Source organism: Cylas formicarius, unplaced genomic scaffold (genome assembly GCF_029955315.1).
Source record: "Cylas formicarius isolate icCylForm1 unplaced genomic scaffold, icCylForm1.1 PGA_scaffold_10__41_contigs__length_53128322, whole genome shotgun sequence".
Lineage (NCBI taxonomy): Eukaryota > Metazoa > Arthropoda > Insecta > Coleoptera > Brentidae > Cylas > Cylas formicarius.
This window is the reverse complement of record NW_026844214.1, coordinates 38293066-38317343: the sequence shown is the minus strand read 5'-3', so window position 1 is coordinate 38317343 and position 24278 is coordinate 38293066. Positions and strand designations below refer to the sequence as shown.

At 34.6% G+C, this 24278-nt stretch overlaps 1 protein-coding gene across 1 annotated transcript; it reads right to left on the bottom strand.

Annotated features, from left to right (window-relative positions):
* Nucleotides 1–687: 687 nt before the first annotated feature.
* Nucleotides 688–8460, bottom strand: LOC132705623 (probable chitinase 10). Its single transcript, XM_060676368.1, has 18 exons — nucleotides 8402–8460; nucleotides 7755–7842; nucleotides 6815–6985; nucleotides 6298–6533; nucleotides 6102–6229; nucleotides 5459–5585; nucleotides 5218–5403; nucleotides 5039–5161; nucleotides 4672–4791; nucleotides 3887–4142; nucleotides 3599–3769; nucleotides 3130–3365; nucleotides 2911–3038; nucleotides 2084–2210; nucleotides 1843–2028; nucleotides 1664–1786; nucleotides 1178–1297; nucleotides 688–1097 (listed from the first exon to the last, which is right to left on the bottom strand). The coding sequence occupies exons 2-18, from the start codon at nucleotides 7819–7821 to the stop codon at nucleotides 747–749; spliced, it is 2856 nt and encodes a 951-aa protein (XP_060532351.1). The 5' UTR covers nucleotides 7822–7842; nucleotides 8402–8460; the 3' UTR covers nucleotides 688–746.
* Nucleotides 8461–24278: the final 15818 nt, after the last annotated feature.

The following is a 24278-nucleotide window of genomic DNA, read 5'->3' as shown; positions in this document are numbered from 1 at the left end:
ATATTAGCCACCGAATTCCAGATATTCGAAGGAAAATTTACCACGTGGAAATTTTTTTAATTGAATTAATTGATGCATTAATTGCCAACGATCTCACCATGTAAGTCTAAGATGTACTGTAAATTAATTAATATGATTCCAAAAAATTAAGCGACGAGATAGACTCTTATGAAATTCAACAAAATATTTACCTTTTCTAATATTTACAATCGATAAAGAAAACAAACAAATCCGGATTACCGATATGAAAACCGAATGCTACGTTGTCTATATTTTTGATATTTTCTACTCTTTGAACAGAAATTGACTATATTCAAATTAATAAAAACAATCACGAGAGGCTGGTCATGTGACAATTAAAATTTCGAGAGTAATTTTTTCTTCATTTGTATTTTCAATCCCAGTTTAACAGATACAGAGACTAAGAATTCCAAAAAGTTCTTACACCACTTTAATTTTATTTATTTCAACTTCTTTGGTTTACTTACTTAAATAAAAAAAAAATTCTAAATTCATTCAAGAACCTATGGTAGGTAAAACTTCTATGGTGAAGACAGAACATCTCTGTCCTTATAACATAGTCATTGTTATAATTTTTAGACATTTCCTTAATTTTATTTAAGAATAATATTTATCCGTTGTTGGTACAATAAATAAAAGCAGTTTCATTTCAATTATTACATTTAATGTTGCTTCAATATAATTACACGTACTGTATTAAGAATCATAGGAAAACTAAAATATCGTTAACAACCAGATACCAGACTGGGATAGTTGCAATTGGAAATCGAAATGTCGTAGTACAACTCGCCAGGGCAAGTGAATCTGGCCTTCACGAAAGTATTACCGCTTGGAACGCATATGTAATATACCCCGCAATCGTTCGAGTCCCTGATTGCACCTGCAGAGGTACACTCGTTGGAACTTGAAGAGGATGAGCCGGAGCCGATTGCGTTATCTGAATTAGATGAACCCGAATTTTCCGAGTTAGATGGTTTTGAGTTTGAACTGTCTGAATTAGAAGACTCGGAATTCGAAGAATCACCACCCAAGTTTGAGTTAGATGGGTCGTCTGATGAGCCCGATGCAGTCAACCCCTAGAATTTCCAAATTTAACGTTCTAAGTGGTGATTACTAATTTAAAACCGGAAAAGTATCTGACAAAGTCATAACTTACCAGTGCGTCATTTATAGCTCGTAGGAGAGGAAACTTAGTACCAGAGAGTCCCAGAAAATCGTCAGTTTCAATGGACCATAACATTACAGCTCCTAAATTCAAGGATTGAGCGTATTTGGCCTGGAAAGTAATCTCAATGTAATATCGAATCTTCTTTCCGAATACAATTAATGTCAAACTAAATTATGAGAAATAATATGATTTCGACTGACTAACAAATCCTTCGTTAATTGTTTTGTAATATTTTAAAAATTCTAGGTCAATTTACTGAGAGATTGAATAAATTACTTTTTTTGTTTCTTCATTAGTGAATATCAATAATGATTTTTGACTCTAAAATATGTAGTTTAAAAATCAGCTGAAAATTTTAATGGAATAGGTCAAAAGCGATTATTTTAAGGCGAATATTTTTATACAACTCGTTTTCAGCCCAAGGATCTGTCGCACACACTAGTTGGTGATTGAGGTTACAGAAATCTTACTTACTTTGATTGCAAGAGACTTCGGATTATCATATGAAATCCATTGGTTGCCGCTGTACGCGTACGGGACGTTCTGTTCGTTGTCCCACTTTTGTGTCCATCCACCCGCATTAAATTTTTCGATAATCTGGAAGATGCAAACAGCATTATATCACAATCCGATGCGGTGAATTTGGCACGTACCTCGTTGTAACCTAAAAAGCCCGCGGTAGCGGTGTAAGGCCCTGCCGTTCCAGCCCCCGAAATACTAGCACCAGGAGCGTTGTTGTTAGAGTTGGACAAGGTAAAAGTGCGACCATAAAATGGCACCCCAAGGGCGATTTTTTGCGGATCTGCACCCCTACTGAGCCACCCTTCTATAGCAGTTACCTGGAACGAGAAAATTGTGTAGACGTCATTTCATTTGAATGCAAAAAATACGAACCACGCTGTATTCGGCATATTCTGTACCGACGTATCTAGTAGAACCGTTGAGAGGTGCATTATGACCGGTGGTGGTGTCCCATGAACCAAAGAAATCGTACAACATGACGTTTATGAAGTCCAAATTCCTAAAAAACAGGATATTGTTAGCGAATTAATGCAGAATATAAAATAAAAATAAAACATTTACAATTCTCGGAACTTTAAAGCACATTGCCGTTGCTGGAGTTTACTGCAATCGATCTTAATATTGTCGGATTGTATTATCGTCAGTTGTGATATGAATTTATAAATTATGAAATGGCGTCTATACTGAGATACACTGAGAGGCTTTTCATAGAAAATTTAGAACCGATAGTCAATAATGAATAGATAGTAATTTTGTTAATGTTTGTTAAATAATATTGTTAACGAATTCATTTATTTTATCTTCATAGATGCTTCACAAATTTTAAAGTCAATAACCACGAAATTATAAAAAAAAACATAAACATATTTAAGAATTCGTAGTTTTGCTGATTGCGCTTTTTATATCACAAAATAATATATTCAGTTTTTGGATTAATTTATTTGTAATTATTTTGCCCAACTTTGATGCATGTATTTACTCAATTTAATTGTAACTAAGAGCGAATTGATTATTGTTTTTCACAAAAATTATTGGTGAGAAAGTACGAACGCATTTCAAAGTATGTCATATGAAACATTTATTTAGATATTTGAAAAATAAACAAATGTCTTTCATTGTTATTACATCCGAATACGTATTTAAAATTCATAAAAAAAATCTTTTAATATGGAAGTCTACTATTTACAATGTATACCTACTTTGAAAGGGAAGGTACGTCGTAAGATATGTCTACCGAACTCGGAGTTGCCGACACAGCAGCAGTGAGAAGAAGTCCATTTTTGTCGAAAACGGCTCGCAATTCTTTTATCAGCGTAACGAAGTTTTCCTAAAAAAAATTGAAAGAAACTTATTGCTTAATTTGCTTATTGCACTTCGCTAAACGCTTGCATGTATAATTTGAGCTTTCGGTATAATACCTTGTCCGCTGCGTTGGAACTGTCTCGTCTTGCCGGGTATTCCCAGTCGAGATCAAATCCATCAAAACCGTATTTAAGAACCCAACTTAGTGCGGTATTGATAAAGTTTGCCCTCTTAGTTGGGTCGGCAGCCATTGCGGAATATTTTGTAGAACCTTCGTTCCATCCCCCGACGGCCAATAATGTCTTGAAGTTAGGATTGACTTGTTTGAGGGCATTTATACTTTGAAAACCGCCTAAAAGTCGAAGATATCGATGACTTTCGAGCTATACTGACAAATCGGTTACAGAAATGGTCAGTTAAAAATTATTTGTTGATTTATTGATATAAAGGTTTGATTGTTAATAGTTTAAAAATAAAATTAGCCCTATGGAGTTCCAGATTCTTTTTAATGTACGATAGGAACATTTCTGCAGTGTAACTGGCGAACTCAGCAAAATCAACCTTAAATATTTTTCAAGAACTCACCTAAACCGATGTCCAACCATTCATCAAGCAAAATGACGTTACCATTAGCATCTATTCCTACGAACGTATAAATTGCGTGGGTGCAGAGCGTGGGATCAATGTTTTTAGAACTGAACTGTCCGTTTCCTCGACGATAATGAGACCAGGTTCCATGATAGCATATGACGTTTTCTAAGAACAGGGTTTTCGATTTCTTAGCTTTGTTAATGTGATGTTAAACTTACAGTTAATTTTTTTCATGCTAAATTATTTTTAATTAATCTTGATTTGCAGAAACAATTTTCTTACTAGTGTTGGTTGAACTTGAAGATGATCCAGAATTAGCCGAGCTAGAATCGGAAGCCTCGGAATCTGATGCATCAGAGCTTTGCGTTTCGTCTTTTGTGTTGTCCGTGTTTGAAGAGTTGGAATCATCAGTGTTGTTGTTTGATGCTCCTACGCTTGAAGAACTGGAGTCGTCAGAGTTCGTACCAGACGAAGACTCGGAATCTGAGTTGGAATTAGACAAATCGTCCGAAGAGCTTGATGATGATGACTCATCGAACTTAAAGCAAACGATTTTTGTTTTTTTACTCTTAATATTCGAAAGTTTTTCTAGCTCTCTAATTTCGTGATCCATTGATTCAAAAGGCAAATGCATATTAGGCAATTAAAGAGCTCCACGGTATCTAATTTTTTTTATACTGTTCCAGCTCTAGTTCCTTACAAGTCTGATCTGAAGCCTGCGTAGGAATTTAAGTTTATGGTTAGGTTTATGTTTAAGGTTAAATTAAAAATTTGAATAACTTCGTCGAAAATCGTAAGTGTATTCCAAAATTGTAGTACCTACATTTGTTGGATAATTTTCAATTCAATTTCACAAAGCATTACAATTATGGACAAATTTGCCTTCGGCTCCGAAAAATTTCACGAAAATATTTTGTATTTTTTATAGTTTTCAGTTAAACAATTGCAGTGAACAAGTGCAATGCAACAGATTTTAATTCATTCAAAATAATAAAATGTTACCTAATAAATACCTGATAGGTTAAACAAGTTTGTTGTCGGAAATATTAACAATTAACAATACTTACTAGTACTTCGTTGATAGCCTTAAGCAAAGGAAATTTGGTACCGGATAGTCCCAAGAAATCGTCAGTTTCAATTGACCATAACATCACAGCCCCTAAATTTAGTGACTGAGCATACCTGGCCTACAAAACAAAAGAAATATGGAGACATATTGTTACTAATATTCCGCGCAAGTTTGTTTTCTTGATTATGAAGATAAATCTGTCACTTAAGCAAAAAATTTTTTGAAGAAAATGCAGACTAAAATGTTTGATTCATTTGAACACCTGACTTAATGCAATAGATAAAGGTTGTCATCGCCCAACCATCATACATCGCTAGGAACTATCATGCGTCGATTAAGTTTACAATCTTACAAATCTTACTCACTTTGATTGCAAGAGACTTCGGATTATCGTATGAAATCCATTGGTTGCCGCTGTACGCGTACGGGACGTTCTGTTCGTTGTCCCACTTTTGTGTCCATCCACCCGCATTAAATTTCTCGATAATCTGGAAGATGCAAACCGCATTAAATCACAATCGGATGCGGTGAATTTGGCACGTACCTCGTTGTAACCTAAAAAGCCCGCGGTGGCAGTATAAAGTCCTGCCATTCCAGCTCCCGAAATGCTAGCACCAGGAGCGTTGTTGTTAGAGTTGGACAAGGTAAAAGTGCGACCATAAAATGGCACCCCAAGGGCGATTTTTTGCGGATCTGCACCCCTACTGAGCCACCCTTCTATAGCAGTTACCTGGAACGAGAAAATTGTGTAGACGTCATTTCATTTGAATGCAAAAAATACGAACCACGCTGTATTCGGCATATTCTGTACCGACGTATCTAGTAGAACCGTTGAGAGGTGCATTATGACCGGTGGTGGTGTCCCATGAACCAAAGAAATCGTACAACATGACGTTTATGAAGTCCAAATTCCTAAAAAAACAGAATATTGTTAGCGAATTAATGCAGAATATAAAATCAAAATAAAACATTTTCAATTCTCGGAACTTTAAAGCACATTGCCGTTGCTGGAGTTTACTGCTTTCGATTTTAATATTATCCTTTTTTTGTTATCGTCAGTTTGGATATTAATTTATAAATTATAAAATGGTGTATATACTGAGGGATACTAGTAATCCATTAATTAATTAGTTAGTAATTAATGTAAATTTTAGAAAACGACCGATGAAATATTTGTTTAAAATACTCCAGCTCAAGATGACGTCGTAACTTCGAACAGAAACAACTTTTTTCAAGAGAACAATATCCACTCACATATACATTTAGCCTTATTGTAAGTATTATTTTAGTAGCACTTTATTAAGTAGCATTCTAAATTTAAACCTTTTCTTTCTCAGACATAGTAACTGCTAAGTATTTTGGATATGCTTATAACATCAAATCCGTAAAAATCAATCTATCGATGTTGAATCCGATGTCTATACCTACTTTGAAAGAGAAGGTACGTCATAAGATATGTCGACCGAACTCGGAGTTGCCGACACAGCAGCAGTGAGAAGAAGTCCATTTTTGTCGAAAACGGTCCGCAATTCTTTTATGAGCGTAACGAAGTTTTCCTAAAAAAAATGAAAAAACTTATTTCGCTAAACGCTTGCATGTATAATTTGAGCTGTCGGTATAATACCTTGTCCGCTGCGTTGGAACTGTCTCTTCTTGCGGGGTATTCCCAGTCGAGATCAAATCCATCGAAACCGTATTTAAGAACCCAACTTAGTGCGGTATTGATAAAGTTTGCCCTCTTAATTGGGTCGGCAGCCATTGCGGAATATTTCGCGGAACCTTCGTTCCATCCCCCGACGGCCAGTAATGTTTTGAAGTTAGGGTTAACTTGTTTGAGGGCATTTATACTTTGAAAACCACCTAAAAATCGGAAATATTGATGATGTGATCAGATTATCAATCGAAAATATTGATTTCTTGATCGTAGTGGTAATTGTGAATTTTATAATAAAATTAATAGGAGAAGGTAACGCTATAGCGAAAATGAGGCTTAGAAAAATGACCCATATAGCACCAGTTGGGGAAAACAACAAAATAAATTTAATTGCCAATATTTAATAATATACCTTGAAAGCCAATTAATGTCGGATAGGAATTTTATGCAGTGTGATTGGCGAACCCAAAAAAATTCAAAGACTTACCTAAATCGATATCCAACCATTCATCAAGCAAAATTACATTGCCATTGGCATCAATTCCTACGAACGTATAAATTGCGTGGGTACATAGCGTGGGATCAATGTTTTTTGAGCTGAACTGTCCATTTCCCCATCGATAATGAGACCAGGTTCCATGATAGCATATTATATTTTCTAAAAAATATAATTTACAAAAGCAAACTTGGAGTTTGAAAATTCTCGATAAATGTAAACGGCCGATTGCGCTGCGATAAATAACGGAATTAAATATGTTCGTAACTACACCAGTTTGTCAAGAAGCAAGTTTTTTTACTTGAGGGTCGCGGATTCGTAACAAAACAGGAAAATATTTTAAGTAAATAATACTACCAAATACACAAAAACATGGATTAATGGCTTAAGTCGAAGAAAATTTATTTAAGAGATGAATATTAAATTATGGTGTAGCTTTTCAGTACTTATTCTATTCTATGATGTATTTCTTAGTTTTCTCATCCAGTTAGCAAATTATGAAGATTGTTGGAAAATACCGAAACGTCCTTCTCTAAGCTAATATAACATCAAACTAACAAAAAAAGAAGTTTTATTAATTTTAAATTCGCAAAATATACAATAAAACTTCAGTTTTTAGGATAACCTTAATTTAAGATACCCAGTGTTTGTTACCCTTTGTAAGAACTCGATGGTGAGATTCCAAAAAAGGACATTACCCTGAATACTTTTTCTTATGCATTTTGTATGCATATCAATTAAAGAACGCAACGTTCGTTTCATAGGGGCATTTCATGACAAATTTCAGCTCTGAAAGCAGCATTTGAGCGACCTCCATTTTTATATTTTGAATACAACGACCGTTTATCAGCTCGTAAGTTTATTTCAGGTAATAATTGAAACTTTGCAATTGAGATAAGTTGAAATTAACTATATTAACTTTCTAACTTACTGGTGGCAGCGGAAACCAAATTAGACCCAATGAGAGAGAGAGCCAAAGCTACAAAAAGTCTCATCATTCTGATCTAAAATCTATTGCCCTAAAAATACAATAAAATTACACATATGAAAACTGTATTGCAGAAAGTAGATTTTATGGATCAGAAATTGAAACCAAAAACTAACTAAAAATCCTCATTATAAAAAGGAAATCAAGTATGAAATTTAGTACAACATATTAAAGGAATTAAATTTTTATTTGCGAAATGTGCACAGAAACAAAGTAATGTACAAATAAAAGCAGCAGGATTGCTCACATTTTTGCTTTGTCTATGTTGCGTCCAATGCAATTTTTGTGTTTATTTCAATTGGTTGGTCCGAGCACAAATAACATTAGATATTTTTTAGGATAATTTAGATTTAGATAATTTTAGGGAATGAAAAAACCGATTAAGAACTTGTGTACCGTAATATTTGAGTCAAAACGATTAGTTGGATATGTAGATTTCTGCAACATGGACTTAATTTGATAGATTCATTGGCTGTTTCGATTTATGAAACCTATTAAATGTTATTCACGAACTTCATTCGCAAATTTCCAAAACAGCGCTGCACTTCACTCAGTTACCACAAACTCACAGTGCTAATTGATATGCTCACCCGTGTTCCAAACTTATTGCGTGTTAAAATGGGGCACAACTAATTTTCACTTTAACAATACCTCCAATTTATTTGGTCCGATAATTCATTCAATTTATTGATTTGCCTTATCAGCGTCGACTTAATCCAGGAGCAATATATATATAAGTCGTTTACTGCCCCTTTGCTTGCATATTTTATTTTGTTGATTTTTGAGGAAAATATGTGCTATTTAAATTGTTCGACGCAATAAGTCTCATATAGTTTTTTTTAACCGGCGATTTGTTAGTTTTTGTGATAAAATTACTCTGGAATTAATCGAAACTTTAATTCAAAAGTTAAAAAAAAATGTTTCTGTCTCTGTTCGTGACTAGTATCCTCTTTAGCGATTTTTGATTTTAGTTTTGTTTCTATTTTATAAAGTGTGGTTTGCAGAAATTAGTTACTTATTTTTAGTACTCTCTTTGCTATTTCATTTTTGATATTTGTATCGCCATTTTAAAGAAAACCAACTTTCTGGGGTACTGAGGAACATAGCAGCGCCATTACACACGCCTTAGATGTGCAATTGCGTAAAATTTTTTGGAAACACGAGGTTAAAAATTAATTAAAATTTACAGTTGCCAAATTTGATGATAATTGGACGACATTTCTGAACTAACTCCAACTTAATTGATTGATGATTGAGAATTTATTGATGAAATTTTTTATTTGCTAATACCAAAACACAAAATTAATTAATTTGTTATTTAATGTCAACGGAAATAGTCCGGCATTATTTTACCATCCTAAATAATGCAAGAGTTTTGTTGAAGGATGAAGTATTATTAAATGAAAAAAACGGATTAAAATTACTCTTCCTGCGTCGGCAAAATGAAAGTAAATCGATAATTAGTATTTTTTTTTGCCATTGTCGACGACGCGAGTGGCTCAAATGGAAAAGGACACAATCGGAGTAAATTATTATTCGGGGAAATAGATTTTTGAGATGATTGTTATAATATCAGTGATCCAATTGCAGATAGTGGTTTATTGACCAGATTAATCAGAATTATTTTCAAATTTACTTTATTATTTTCTAATCTTTTACAACCCACTACGATTTTTTTGTACTTGCTGGCGACTTTACGACTTTATTTAAAAAAGGGGGGCTCGTCATGGAAATAAATGTTATCGACTATTATGTTATTTTCTTGTTTTGCACCAAATAATTTAATTGCTCGATTACGGAATATTTTCCTGCTAATGGTACGAGTGTAAGTTAGATAACGAATTACGTTATTATTTTTCTAAAGTATATAACACGTTGATAAAGTTCTTTAGTCACACTAGCTCTGCTGCTGGTGCTAAATGAACATTGTAACTAAGTGGTGTTTACCAAATTTGTATCAGAACTCACGTACTGCGACGAGTCACAATATAAATAAGATAAATATAAGATAATGTACCTAGAGTAGAAATTTTATATTTCCATCCTTAAGGAAGAGGCTGACGAAGAAATAAAGAATGTGTTATTAAATACCTCTCACGTGATAATAATTGATTATTTAATCGTTGTGTGTCATGATAGTCACATGATAACACACAATAAAATTAAAACCGTAGTAGAATAATGCAACGACAGAGCACTATTTTTATAATATGTTTTTTAGTTGAGGCTGCTTTTTCTGCTTCCTTAAGAACAACAAAACATAATTATGTTTAAATGAGCATGGGTGTCCCACGACACGACTGCCGTAGCTTGGAAGTGTGTTGCTGGGGTGATTTCAAGTTAAAAATATTAAATGAACATATTCCCAGAACTCTATTCTAACTGAGCTATAAGCATTTGAAATTTTGAAGACCATTTAAAACGAAACCGCTTTATTGAATTAGGTGGCTGTGAATCTTATGTATTGTGACAGTAAAGGTAAAGAATTCGCTGACATTCACTTTGTTTATGGATTGTATAATGGAAACGCACGAGCGGTAGTTGATGAATATCGTCCACGATTTTCAACTCGTATTGTGGCTTGTAGAACTATTTTATATTTATTACAAAACAATGTTAATGTTTTAAAAGTAAGTGTATTGACAGATAAATAACGTATTTAAAGTGGCCGTGAAATTATTTTCCGCTGTGATGCGATTACAAATAAAGAGGAAGTCGGATTTAAGCCTAAGCAATTGTATGAGGAAATAAGTTAAAATATCAGTGACCCAATTGAAGATAAATGGTTTATTGACCAAGATTAATTACCATTATTTTTATATTTACTTTATTATTTTACAATCTTTTATAATCTATTATGATTTTGTAGTTGTTAACGAATTTACGACCCCCATGAAGGCGAAGGTTAAATGATACGAGACATACGTTGTTATCGTCTCGCTTTTCGAAAAGCGTATTTCTGCTGGTTTGGTGGGCTGTTAATTTAAAAGTTTCAGCTCTAATTGTTTTCAGAACTTGTCTTAGGATGAGCCACCAGATATGCTTTAGACAGAAGACGCATCGTTGTATTTTGCAGCGGATGATTTTATCTACTGATGGCGTCCTTAAACGTACCAAAACGCAAAATAACCAATGGTGACAAAAAGTGGGAGTTCAAAGAACTTCAAAAAAAGCTCAAAAAATTCAGAGTAAACATCAGGTAACGTACCTAATACAAAACAGCACTTACTTTTTAGGAATCCGCAAATTATTAGTTATTGCCAGCGTTGTGCTCATACAGAAAAGCGAAATCAGTTGTTTTCAACAATGCTCTACTGGATCATGATAACCACGCATGCGGTAATGATTATATCGACTATTTCAACAAAGCAAATACGAGAAGGGGGGAGGAGAGATCACCAATCAAAAGCTAGAAGGCCGATTAAATAAATCTAGAGATGCATGGGAAGCCATAACCAGTTACCAAATTGTCCTGAACTGGGTGAAAGGGATACATCTACCCTTTCATAGAAAGTCAAAACAATTGTGTACACCTAAAGGCAATATCCTTATAGGTCAATATAATGACAATGACAATCAAAAACCAAACAGACAAAATAGATTCATAATGATTAATCGTTCTACATTCAAAACTTGAAGACCACAGAATTAACTAACATAACTAATTTCATTTTTTCCAAACTACGTAAGCGTTGCTTTTCTTAGACAATTAAGCATTCTCTTGGTTGCCATAACCAAAGTTTAAAGTTCACAACGGATCCACAAAATATTACCATATTAACCAAAACAGTAAAAACGGATGAACAGTTGTTCGGAAAAGACTTCCATAACTTTTTCAAAAACAACCAAGCACTAACTAAACTCAAACAAAATAAATTGTAGGTTCGTCGGCAAAACTGTGGTATTATGCAAGAGAGCAAATCGGGAGATTTCAATAGCAATCTCGGGGAACATTCGTACCCATTCAAACAGGAAGCACGCGTTACAACAACCTGGGTTTCTCATTAAACACCTCAAATATGAAAATCCATTACCAAAAGAAAAAAATCTCAATTTATTGCTAGGTAAATTTAAAAACGTTTGATATTGGTTGCAACATATCTGATTTGCCAGAAGAGAGAAAAGTCACTTTAATAGCCGAAAGTAAACCTTTAGTAAATTTTTACAAAATTTTCTAAATTACATCGCACTTTTGCATTTTTGTTTACGTTTTGCTCACCATTCTCTAAACCAAAATAAACTCGTTGGTCCCCTCTCTGTACAATAATTAAATCGTGCATTAGACAAAATAATAATAAAAATAATAATTATTATTTTATTCACGTATTAATATATAATGAAAAGGACACGTTTCAGAAGAACAAAATAAGATATTATGAGTCTCCGTTTTTAAACTTATCCTACGAAGAAGGAGCTAGACAGGAAAAATACACATAAAAAAAATATATAACTACCTAGTACGATCTGTGCAAATAGAGGGACTTTCACTTTGGAAATAGTTTACAGTAGACAATACTTAAATATTTAATGATAATAAAACTTCATGCAGGTGTGTGGAAAAGGTATTGTATAGCAATTTAAGAGACTGATCCTATGCATTATATGTTTTAGCCATGTCGTATGTAAAGGATCTTTCAAAAATTTCGAGCGGGCCTTTAAATCTTAAATTTAAATTGTGAACGTCCGTGCGAAAGCTGATTTTTTTGAAAAGATAGCTTGGAGACTTCAATTTTATAATTTTGTGATAAAGATTACATTTATGGAGATATCGTCGATTTTCCATATTAAGCCATCGGACTTCCTTCACTTTATGACTAACAGGCTTGCCGCGTTTAATCCCAAAACTGAAACTTAGACAGTATTTCTGTTTTTTTTTTAATCCGTTCTGAGGCAGCTGCTGTCAGACATGTGCCATAGACGACATCACAGTGGTTAAAAGAAGATAAAACTATCGAATCATACAAGACCTTTTTAAATGATTGATTTAAAATGGATTTTTTAATACATTGTGTAACTTGACCATTAAATCTTAGCTTACTGTCGAGCAAAAGCCGAAGGTTTTTTGCCTCCGTTTTCAGAGGAATGCACACATTCGATATTTTTATTTCAACTAGTTGAGATAATCGATCAACATCCACGGGCCTACCAAACAAAATGCCTATAGATTTTTTTGGATTTAGATGGAGTGAATGTACTAGGGACACCCTGTTAATGATTTCTAGATTATTATTTCTGATTTGACTGATGTCCAAAATAAACCTGTGTATCATCTGCATAGATTTGGGTTTTGCAATGCTGTATAAAACTAGGAAACGCAGACGTGCATATACAGTATATAATAGCAATTATTATTCAATAACAAAACTTCTCCAAGGAAATTTTTCATATTAAATCTGAAAAGCGGATTTCAAATAGCAAATTTTATCATTCAATCCATTTTTAGATAACGATATTTTGAGAGTTGGTGGCAGACTAGGAAAGGCTGACATCTCTTACAAGCAGAAACATCCCGCCCTGCTACCTTCTAAAAATTATGTAGTCCACCTCATGGTTATTCAAAAACATATTCGCTTAGAACATGCTGAAGCACAGAATGTGTTGTCTAATTTTCGACTGCGATTTTGGTCATTAAATGCACTTAGACAAATAAAAAAGGTAATTAGGACCTGCCAGACTTTCTTTCGTTTTAGAGCTCAAATAGCCCAGCAAATTATGGCCAACTTGCTCAAGCATAGATCGCAAATATCTCGCCCCTTTCAAAAGGTTGGAATCGATTTTGGTGGCCCTATTATGGTTAAGTCGTCGTCACTGAAAAGATCTCGCTTTAAGTGGTCACTCGCAAGAATAATCGATATCATTGAAGGCTCCGACACCAAAGTTGGAGTTGTCAAACTCAAAACCCCTCCGTGGTGAGTTAATCAGACATCACAGTTCTCGACATCAACCTTTAAAGCTCTTTATTTCTCTATGTTTCTCCTTTTGAAGATGAAACAACCTAATATCCTAAGACCCTAACATAGCGTTACACATGGCAACGTCGATCACCTCCCTTGATCGCGCTTTATAGACGTGACTAGCCGCCCCGACCGCGCCTGTTTTCCAGACATGCGTCGCGAAAAGCAACCAGGCACGTGAAAATCGTCCTACCACTAAACCCCCCTTTAAGCCCTTTTGACTATAAATATAGTTCTCTATAAGTCGGTGTCCTGTTTAGACCAGGGAGCTGCTTAGACTGACCAGAAGTGTGTAGAAGTGTAGGTGGTGCATGGAGGGGGAGGAGACCCCGTATCATCTGCTTACCGTGTGCCCTGTCTTGACATGGGCAAGATTGGGAGTCTTCGGAACGGCCCTGATCGATCCGGACTCAGTGCACGGTATTGGGCTAAAGGAGTTGCTGACCTTCTATAGGAGGGGTGGCATTCTGGACGCCCTCCAGAGCGGCCTGGGGGCACAACGAGCCCATCTGGTGGCCTAAGTGCCTGGAAGCCCGCGAGGGCGCCCCCTGTAATACCAATACCAATACCAATACTGTTTAGACTCGCCTCTCAGATATTTCTTTCGAGGAGTTCAACGCAAGTTGTGTGTTTGTGATTAACGCGAGTTAAACCGATTTGTACCGTCGCACAGTACCGTGAGTATATGGGAACTGGGGACAAAAATCATAACTCAGAAACGATTAAAGACATTTAAGTCAAATTTGGTTAAAGTTATTTATCGATCCTCGATCAATGACCTAGTGGGTTGAAAAAATGATTTTAATTTAAACTTTTCCTGCCTTCATTTTCATACTAAAAAAGAATTGAAAAAAGACAAACGGTGTCTGATACCATTTTTGTAAAACCTTATGTAAAGTTTGGAAATTAAAAAATAATGCATATTTTGAGGATAGCAACCTTTAAAGTATCTAATATAAAGCAAAAGTTAGCCATAGGCTAGTTTATGCATACATTTTAAGGTACATACCTTGACCTGTAACCTCCATTGTTCACTGTTTAAAAACCCTCACTTGTTTTTGTTTTCTGATGCAATTGGCACTTGTAAAAGAAAGGGATTAATGCGATAGTTAGGGGCGCTTTTTCAGAACACGGAATTGGGCGGGTCATATTAAGTCAACCGCGGCCAATCAGATGACTAGAATTGACTGTTACATTGAAGCGACCTATAACCAACCCATTTATTGGCAATATAAATATAGAACAAGTCGAAACTTGATTTTTATATTTTTGGGTTAAGGTCACGGTACTGTGCGTCGTCGCATTGTAACTGAATAGAGTTTGTGTTAACGGCTATCATTTAAAAATAAACCAGCCCTATACGAATACGGTCCACACCCTCAACAAACACCCCGTTGGACGATGGCAAAGCAAAGGGAATAGTTTCTCCTCCAGCTAGAAATTCAGCAATTTAAAAGGAAAAAGCACTGTTCAGTTAGAACCTTTGCACAAGTACTTGGGAAATTAGTTGCTTCATGTTCTCTTACCAAATATGACTTTGTTTACTTGAAGTATTTGAAAATAATCAAACAATCAATAATTCACAACAAATTTGAAAATTATAATCTCAGGGTGAAGATCTCTAATATACTAATAAACGTTCTCTCTTGGCGGGAAAATAATTTTCACTCAAGAAATTTTCTCAGACGCGTCTTCATCTGGCGGGGGTGCCTTTTGTGAGGGTAGGATGTAGGACTTTTCATGGTATCTAGGATTAAAGAGAAACGTCAATTCACATCAACTTACTGGAAATGAAAGTATTGACGCCTTGAGAAATTTCTTACTGGCCCGACGAATACAACACGTAATCAGCTACCTTACTTATGCTACAGAATGTAATGAGTTAAAGGTTCGATAAGCAGGGTGAGTTTTTTAAAAACAACTTTATTTGGTCACTGGGACCTTGCAATTGTGCGATACAACACAACAACGTAGACCGGTCGTTGTGTGACCGTTTAGCTTCAATTCTAGCGTTCGATAATCGTACGGCAATATTTTGTATCGATTGACGAGACAGCGCAAAATATCAACGCTTAAATAATGTAGCAAAACAACTTTGGGAATGGTACGAATACACACATTTAATGATGTTTGCCAGCTAGATTGCGTCAACAGAAAAAATTAAAGTGGACAAAGAATCTAGATCATCAGCAATCGATACCGAATACGAACTAAATGGTTATGTTTTAAAAAAAAATCCGGATACCTGAAATAGATCTATTCGCTTCACGAATAAATAATAAGTGCAAAAGGTATATTTCCCGGCTGCTTGATTCACATTCTCTTTATTTTTACGCCTTCCCACCTTTTTCCTTGCGCTACTCGAGTGGTGGATCTATTCTATGGTACTGTAGTTGTACCAAATTGGCGTTTACAACCGTGGTACCATATTTTTTTAAGACTGTTGTCAGAAAATTCCATCTTTCCGAATCTAATTTCAATCTAACACTATCCCCCTTCAGGACCAGCCACACTAGCTAGATATCAAAATTGGTGAAGTCGCTAGCAGAAGTCAGCCTCAACCAGTGCTCAAGTTGTTTAAAAAATATGGGATCTCCTGTAATCAAAAAACACAGACCCGTTCTCTTATGACATAGGTAACTGTCTAGAGTTTTTGAAATGTGTATCGGACATCTTCTTCTGTTATCAACTCCTACAGATCCGCTCTTAACTTAATCTTTTCCCCTAACGGGGATGATCAGCACAGATTTTTAAATGGTGTTGTGAACATAAGAATTCCAGAGAATAATTACGCTGTTACGAGGAATCTGGATTTGGTGCTGGCGGTTGTTGAAAACTTGGTATACATTGGATTCTCTAACTTCAGAATAATTAATGTACCAACTAGTCTTTTTGCTGGCAATCTCATCATTAAGTAACCGTAACGGCACTAAAAATGGGGAATATGCTGTGGACGGGAAAATAGAAATTTGAATTACAGACAAGATTAAAACATCAGCTCGAAATAAAATTAACGCGCTTCGAGCTATCGCAAAAAATATAAGTATCTACTACTAACGCATAAAAAAGCATTTCATTAAGCATCCTTGCAGTCCATAAGTCGCTGGCTAAAACTGGTACTAAAGTTAGGTGGAATTGACATGGCCAAAGCACCTGTTATGAAGCAACTTCGGCTGCTTCAAGATGAGGTGTCAATATTGACGTAGTACATCGTACAGCCGGTTGGTCACCATCCTTCAATATATTTTTTTTAATTTTATGACAGACCTTTAATCGAGCCCGAAGAAACATTCGCAAAAAAAGTACTGAACAAAGAATAAAACAATATCATTGTAGAGATAATCGGTTATCAAGATATATGGTTATTCTATAAATTATTGTGTAGATATAACTACACCATTGTGGGTCATTTAATTATTTATTACTTCGGTTTATATTGTTATTAATTACGGAAATATACCTCCAGCTGCGGCAAAATCGCATTTCCCTCTGAACATCTAGAGTGTGTAATTGTTTCAAGGACAAGCGAATTAAAATTTAAAGCTTAATTGACTTACCTGGATATTAATTTTGTTGTAGAGATCATAAATTCATCAACAATTTTCTTAAAATATCCCAATATATTAAAAGTTCGTAAGATTATAAAATTCTTCGAAAATCTAGTTTCGCTTTAAGAGAAAGAATTCATCACATCCGTAATCCGTTTCTGCCTTTTGAAATTGCTTCCACCTTGTCCCCATCCAAGTTCGTATCCTTTCATCTTCGTTTATCTTCTACCCAGAATCACATTCAGATATTTGAAAAACTAACGTCATCAAACTCTTCTCAACTAGCAAACACTGTGATAAATGTTTCATCGCACCAAGTTTCGGACACGGAAAAGTCAGATCTTTCAAAAGGTTCCAACCACAAAAATCTTTAAAAAATCGAACCCCCTAAATCTAATATTGCAAAGCCTGAACGCATTGTCCTAAAATCTAATCCCGACATCGTAATCCTAAAATCAGATAAAGGAAATGCTACGGTGGTCGTGAACACAAATAAATATGGGAAAAAGATTCAAGATATTCTGACAGACGAATTATATCGTCAACTTAAAAGAGATCCCACGTCATCTACGGAATGCAAACTTAAATCTATCATTAAGGCTTCTTCTCCATCAGACTCCATGAAGAAGTTTGTCACCCCTCATGACTCTAAAATTCCTCGTCTCTACGGATTCCCGAAGATTCACAAACCAGGATTACCCTTTCGACCTATTGTCAGCACCATTGGTTCTCCAACATATTCTCTAGCAAAATATCTATCTTCCGTATTAAAATCCTTTGCAGGGAAAACTGATAGTTGAACTGAGGTGGCTTTTACTTGATGAAAATGCATTTATCACAATAAATAAGAACTAAAAGTTCAGATTTTCACGAAATTTCGTGAAAATCTGAACTTTTAGTTATTTTTATTTATTTTGAAAACTGATAATTTCGTACTTAATACCTTTCACTTCATTAAACAAATAAAAAGCATTACAATAAATATACAAGATATGCTGGTTAGTTTCGACGTAGAATCTCTCTTTACCAAAGTTCCTATTACTGAAACTCACACCATCATTTCAGATATATTAAAATCCGAGAATCAGGAACTAAACCTTCTCATATTATTTGAAAAATGCTTGTCTGGAACATGTATTTGTTATAACGGTCAAATTTTTGAACAAACGTCGAAAACAGCTATGGGTTTCCACTATCAAAATTATGAAAACGCTACTTTGATGATACTTTTGTTATTTGGCCTCATGGTCCCTAGTAGACATTAAAACTATATAACATACGTTTTACCATTGAATTAGAAACTAATAACAACCTCCCATTCTGTTGGCACACAGCGGTTCGAAAACTCAGGTACGCAAGAGGACTGTAAGCTTGCTGGAATTTAATTATTCTCTGTGTACAAAATTTTGATCGGATAGATAATTCCATAGGTACCATTGTGCAACACACAACGGCGATTACGAAAACAGGGTACTCACCGGTAGCTGCTGATGTTCTGCTTCTGGGGCTCCAGGTCCCCAAAACTGAAGGAGTTAACCACTAACTTCACTTCTCGAACTATATACGATTTAATGTTCTTCGCGAGGTGTCGAAAAGGCAAGAGAGCGTTTAAAAATTTCGCCGCAGTATGGTACCCTGCACGTAGGATCACAGTTGTGTGTTTTAAATATAGATAACAATAATGTCTTTACATTGTGTTTAGCATAATGCGTTGTCACATCACCATATGTTGTTTATAGAGCCGTAAAACTATCTGAGGACGAGGCACTGAACCCAGAATTAAAACACCTTACCTCTCTCTTCTCTCTAATAATTTCCACATTAAAGATATTAAGCGCTCCACCACAAGATACACTTCCAACTTTCCAATAGCAATGAGACCGAAAGCAATCCCACACTTGCCACTGTTCTTCCTTATATTCAAAACATCACTTACCACATATCAAAAGTTCTAAAGAAATATAACGTCAAAACGAGATTTACCACTTGTCCAAAAATCGGACGAAAAATATCAACTAGGCTTAAAGAAGATGAAAGAGCCTTAAGACTAAGACAAATGAGCTCATTAGCAGTTGCCCAACAGAAACAGGAAACCGGACATAAAATTTTATTCGATAAAACTTGAATTCTTGAATGTAATCAATTCTTCTAGCAACGAAAAATCCGAGAGTCTATTGAAATCTATCAGCAACCTTAGACAGTTTCAGTTAAGGCCTGAAAGAATTAACAGGATGATTGGCGAAACGTTAGCTAGTTCGACTCAACAAAAACCGACGCAGGGTGAATCCAGAACTTTAATAAAAAGTATTACAGTAGCTTGTGGACGTTTTTTTGAAATATTCAAAAAAAAAATCTCCTAGCTTGTTCGTAGATATAATTACAAAACACACAGGCGAACTCCAGTGATACCCCTTAGGCGATTTTGATTCACGGCCAGCGTTCAGCGGAAACAAAAAAAAGCATAGCGAAGTGCTCGAGAACATGATGAACGGAAACTACAGTGTATCTACGAAAAAGCTCGGAAAATTAATATTAATCTTCCAGGTAAATAGTGTAACAATCAGCTTTTCATTTGCAGGTAGAAATATGCGATTCGCTGAAGCTCTTGCGTATTCTCTATGAATAGAATTTTGGAGAATTAACAATTAACAATACGTGTTGCCCACGTAAGCTTAATTTCTTGCAAACTGTGCTTGACGTGCTTGTAAAATTACGTTTTTACATTTGACATTTCGGAATCTTGGCAAGAGACGCAAGCTGGTGGCGCCTAAATTTACAGAGTTGAATTTTTGTTTTCTACTCCCGTCTGCAAAATTACACCCCCATCTAGCGTGCCGGAAGCGTCACTTTACCACGTCAGTTTTATTTCCCACGGATCCGAGCCACTCCGGGATTTTACCGCACTTGTTTGGGAACAATCGGATGTTTTCGGAGATATTTCCCACATCCTTAATTTTTTGACGTTTGACAATTCTGACGGTCATGTCAGTGAATGTATTCGTGTTGTTTTGTTAAAATGTACCCAAAAACCAATGATAGTATAAAAAGTAAAGTACGCAACACGTTCCGTAAACTTTTTAAGTTTATTAAATATTCGCTCCGCAGCGCTCCGCTCGTGTCAAATAAACTCGTGAGTCAAATGCTGTTTACCGCACTTGTTGCATAATATACTATTAAAAGTTCATAATTAACAATCTCGTAAAAGAATATAACTGCCGTCACACAACTGCCATTTTTAAGGTGTTGATTAATATACTTTTAATAATATGATGTTCCCTCATATTCGATTTAAATTAAACGAATTTTCCTTGTTGTTCGGCAATCACTCTGTTTTATTAATTGTAGAAGGCCTTTGTAAATCCGCCCACTAGACACTCAGGCGGAATTTTTTTTTTATTATCAGTGTGAATCTGTTTCAGAGACATATTTGTTTGATTTTTTAAATTTTAGCTACTATTCCTAATGCGTATTTAGTATAAATTAGACTGTTTTTCTTGGGGGAGGTTCGTCTCTATTTTGAATCATTTTTAATCCTAGGAGACACAACACCGAATTAGCTTACATGTTACTTTAAATAAATAATAAGGTGGAAAATGTTGGAAGCCTACCTTTTTACCACATTGCCTATTGATGGTTGATTATTTATTTATTTTTTTCAAAAAATGATTTGCCAGAATTTGATCTGGTTTTGCTATTGATTGATTTATTATTTATTTTTCCTGAATCATAATCCCACTGACGAATATTATCAAAACTAAATCTGGATATCTTGAGAATTCTATTGATTTAAAAAAAAAAATTAAAATACTGTTTGTCAGCTGCATATTTGATAGCAAACAACCGAAAAGGTAGCGAAAACAGAGAATCTCACATTCAAACAATCGTTTTAGTAGATTGTTTGTTTTGCGTTAGGGCATATTCCTTCGGTCTCATTTGTTTGTTTTGTCCATAAAATCCGGAGAGGTGTCAGCGACAGGTTTATCTGATTTAACGCGGCAACTTTTCGGAGTTTCCGTTTCCAATGAGAAATGTTTGATGAAGGTAATGCTGTCTTCCAAAAAGTAATAAAAATTAGAACAGCGAGGAGTGAGTCACTTAAAAATTTACTTGTGCGATACTGCGTTGCCATATCAATTCGAAACCCGTTCCATGGAAACTACAAAGAAACATAATAATAAATAGTCAACAAGATAAACGCCACTTTAGTCATGTGCGTTGATTTACATATTTATATATCTATACCATTTTTGCAAAACAGCACGAATATATCACTGAGTGACGTGTAATGTGAACATCAGAATTGACAAACGTCAAAATACACAATCAATGTATAAAATCTCTTGAAAACACCCGATTCCTCCTAAACCAACTACTACTAAAGTATCGGACCATTTTTTTTCTAGAACCACTACAATTCTCATTTGAAAAAAGTTAGGAAGCTGAAAAATGTTGTTAAACGTACAGATTTTCGATAAAATCTATAATATCGTCTAATAATATTAACCAGAGCACCAAGCAGAATTTTTATTACTTTAAACCTGCTTCGTTTTTAATCAGTCACTAGTCAATACGAAGTCAATTGAAATAGTAGGAAAACAGAATGTCGCATTTTAGTTTAGAAAAAAATTTATTAAAAAAAACATAAAAATTTTTATGGTGTGGAAAAAAATGTCTTAATGGTAAGATTATTTATGATAATTTTGATAGTTGTATGCAATGGTCTGGGATCTATACTGGAATGGACACTGTAATCCAATATTGATTTTGTGAGGCAAGTTTCATTCAGAAGGAAGAGGGTAGTAATAGATATTCCCTTCTTAATCATACACCTTAATGTTAATATCAGAAAAGTGCAATAAGAGATTGTTTTATATTACGTCTCTAATTTTCTCACTGTATGGGTGTTTTGAGGGTAAATCCTAGAATACTGTGTGAAATCATTTTAGTCGTTTATTCTTCTTTCAATAAAGTAGTGGTGAATTAACTTCATGTGCGTTAGAAAAGTAAATAGTGACATAATTTTTATTATAATTAAATTAATGAAATGCAACAGTTCAACAAACCAATTATTTAATTATTACTTATGCCTATTTGATATCTATCTATACATTATTCTAAATGCAGTTCTCTGTCATCGTCATTATCTTTTACCTAAATTAACAACAATGGATTAACTAATATGATGATTATAAGAATTCTCTGTAATAATAACATGGTAAACTAATTTTTCATTAACACAATTTTTTATTAAATTTACAAGTTACATTTCTAAAGGAATTTTATGTCCTAATGGTAATAATTTTTTTTGGTGCCACTTGTGCTCTATAGCCTATAGGATTGAAAATACAATGGTATGGTGGGAGCCCTTGTAGCTTCATGGTAGTCGATGCAGGAGCTGTTTTTACAGTTAAGTCAAAAAGGGTTTGGGTTCCAACCGTTTTCTGACCAGGCATGTAAATTTCTTCCTTTCCCTTTATTAGTTGCTCTAGACCTTCATGAAGAATCGGTCTATCCATCCTTTGGACATTTTGCTTGGCATCGAGTGATAAATGTTTTTCCTTTATTGAAACACTGCATTCAGCAGTAGGAATGTCTTTCCATGAATTAATAAACCGCATACCGTTTCACATACCTTTTCACCACGACTTGTTGGTATCATTAATGATAACTTTTTATTTTTTTACTTTCCCTTCCCTTAGATATAAATAGGTTAGAAATCATGTAAAATTAGTTAGTACCAAAATAAAAAGCTCCGCTCTAACATTGCCGAGTTCTTTTTAAAGACGGTTTTCCAGAGTGAGAATATATAATTGGAGCTGCGAACAGGATCGCTTCATTTACCCTTTATCGCGAATCATGTTGTGATCAAGAGAGTTTCAACTCATTAGAAGCGATCAAAGAGAACCAGCAAATAGAAGACGAAGCCAATCCAATTGTTAGAGGCATAGAAAAGTTCCTTCAGCAAAATCTTGTGTCCCCCTGCAACAACGCTGCAACTCAATTATTTTTTAACTAACGCCAAAGATTTATTAGTCAGATTTACATTTACTGACGAAACTTTATCGATATAATCGATATCGATATTCTTTAAATACATTACTTCACAAATCAAGAAAATCTTTTAACTCTTTTTACAAGCTTTCAAACATATGACCAAAGTTTCCTAGGAATTTGCATGTGAAATAAATAAAAAAAATTATAAATTAAAAAAGAAAATGCGCAAATGGAATACTCGGATCAACCTGATTTCCGTCGATTAAAATAAGCAGATTAGGAAAAACAAACATTATACGCTTTTATATGAATTCTAAAAGAACCATATTGTTCGTTTGTAAGATAATAAAACCCTAAAAGATTTTAAACTTGTATTAATATTTGTACAGCTTTCAAGCTCAAATTAATTACAAAAACTTTTTACGCCAAAATACTTCAAAGAAGAATACACCCAGATCAAATGAACGTTTTACACTGTGGTTTAATGTAAATAATCAAAACAATCAACATAATTCTATTTCGTTCCCCCATAGTCCTATTAATTTACCCCCAAGTCAACCCCAACAAAAACATTTCACTACTAACATACATGCATTTCAAGCACCAAAAATGAATGTGTTTAAACCTCAAAAGAATTCCCATGCATTCCCAAAACCTATTCCCAAGTCGACTAGTTCAAGAAACACATATCGACCTAATCATCAATATGGTAATCAAAAAAGCAATAACACTAACAATCAAAATCAAAATTTTCAAAACAGACAGAACATTTTGCAAACCAAGGTCCAGCTCGCCCTGGAATTATTGTCGAGGAAGTTCATAATACAGAAGAAAATTTGGAAGAATTTCCACAAGAAACCGAGCAACATTTTCCTCAAGAATTTTCGGAACAAAATTTTCCAATAAATACGCCATATCTAGAATCGACTTAAATTTATATAATTATACATCACAGACGCTCTTGCCTTTTG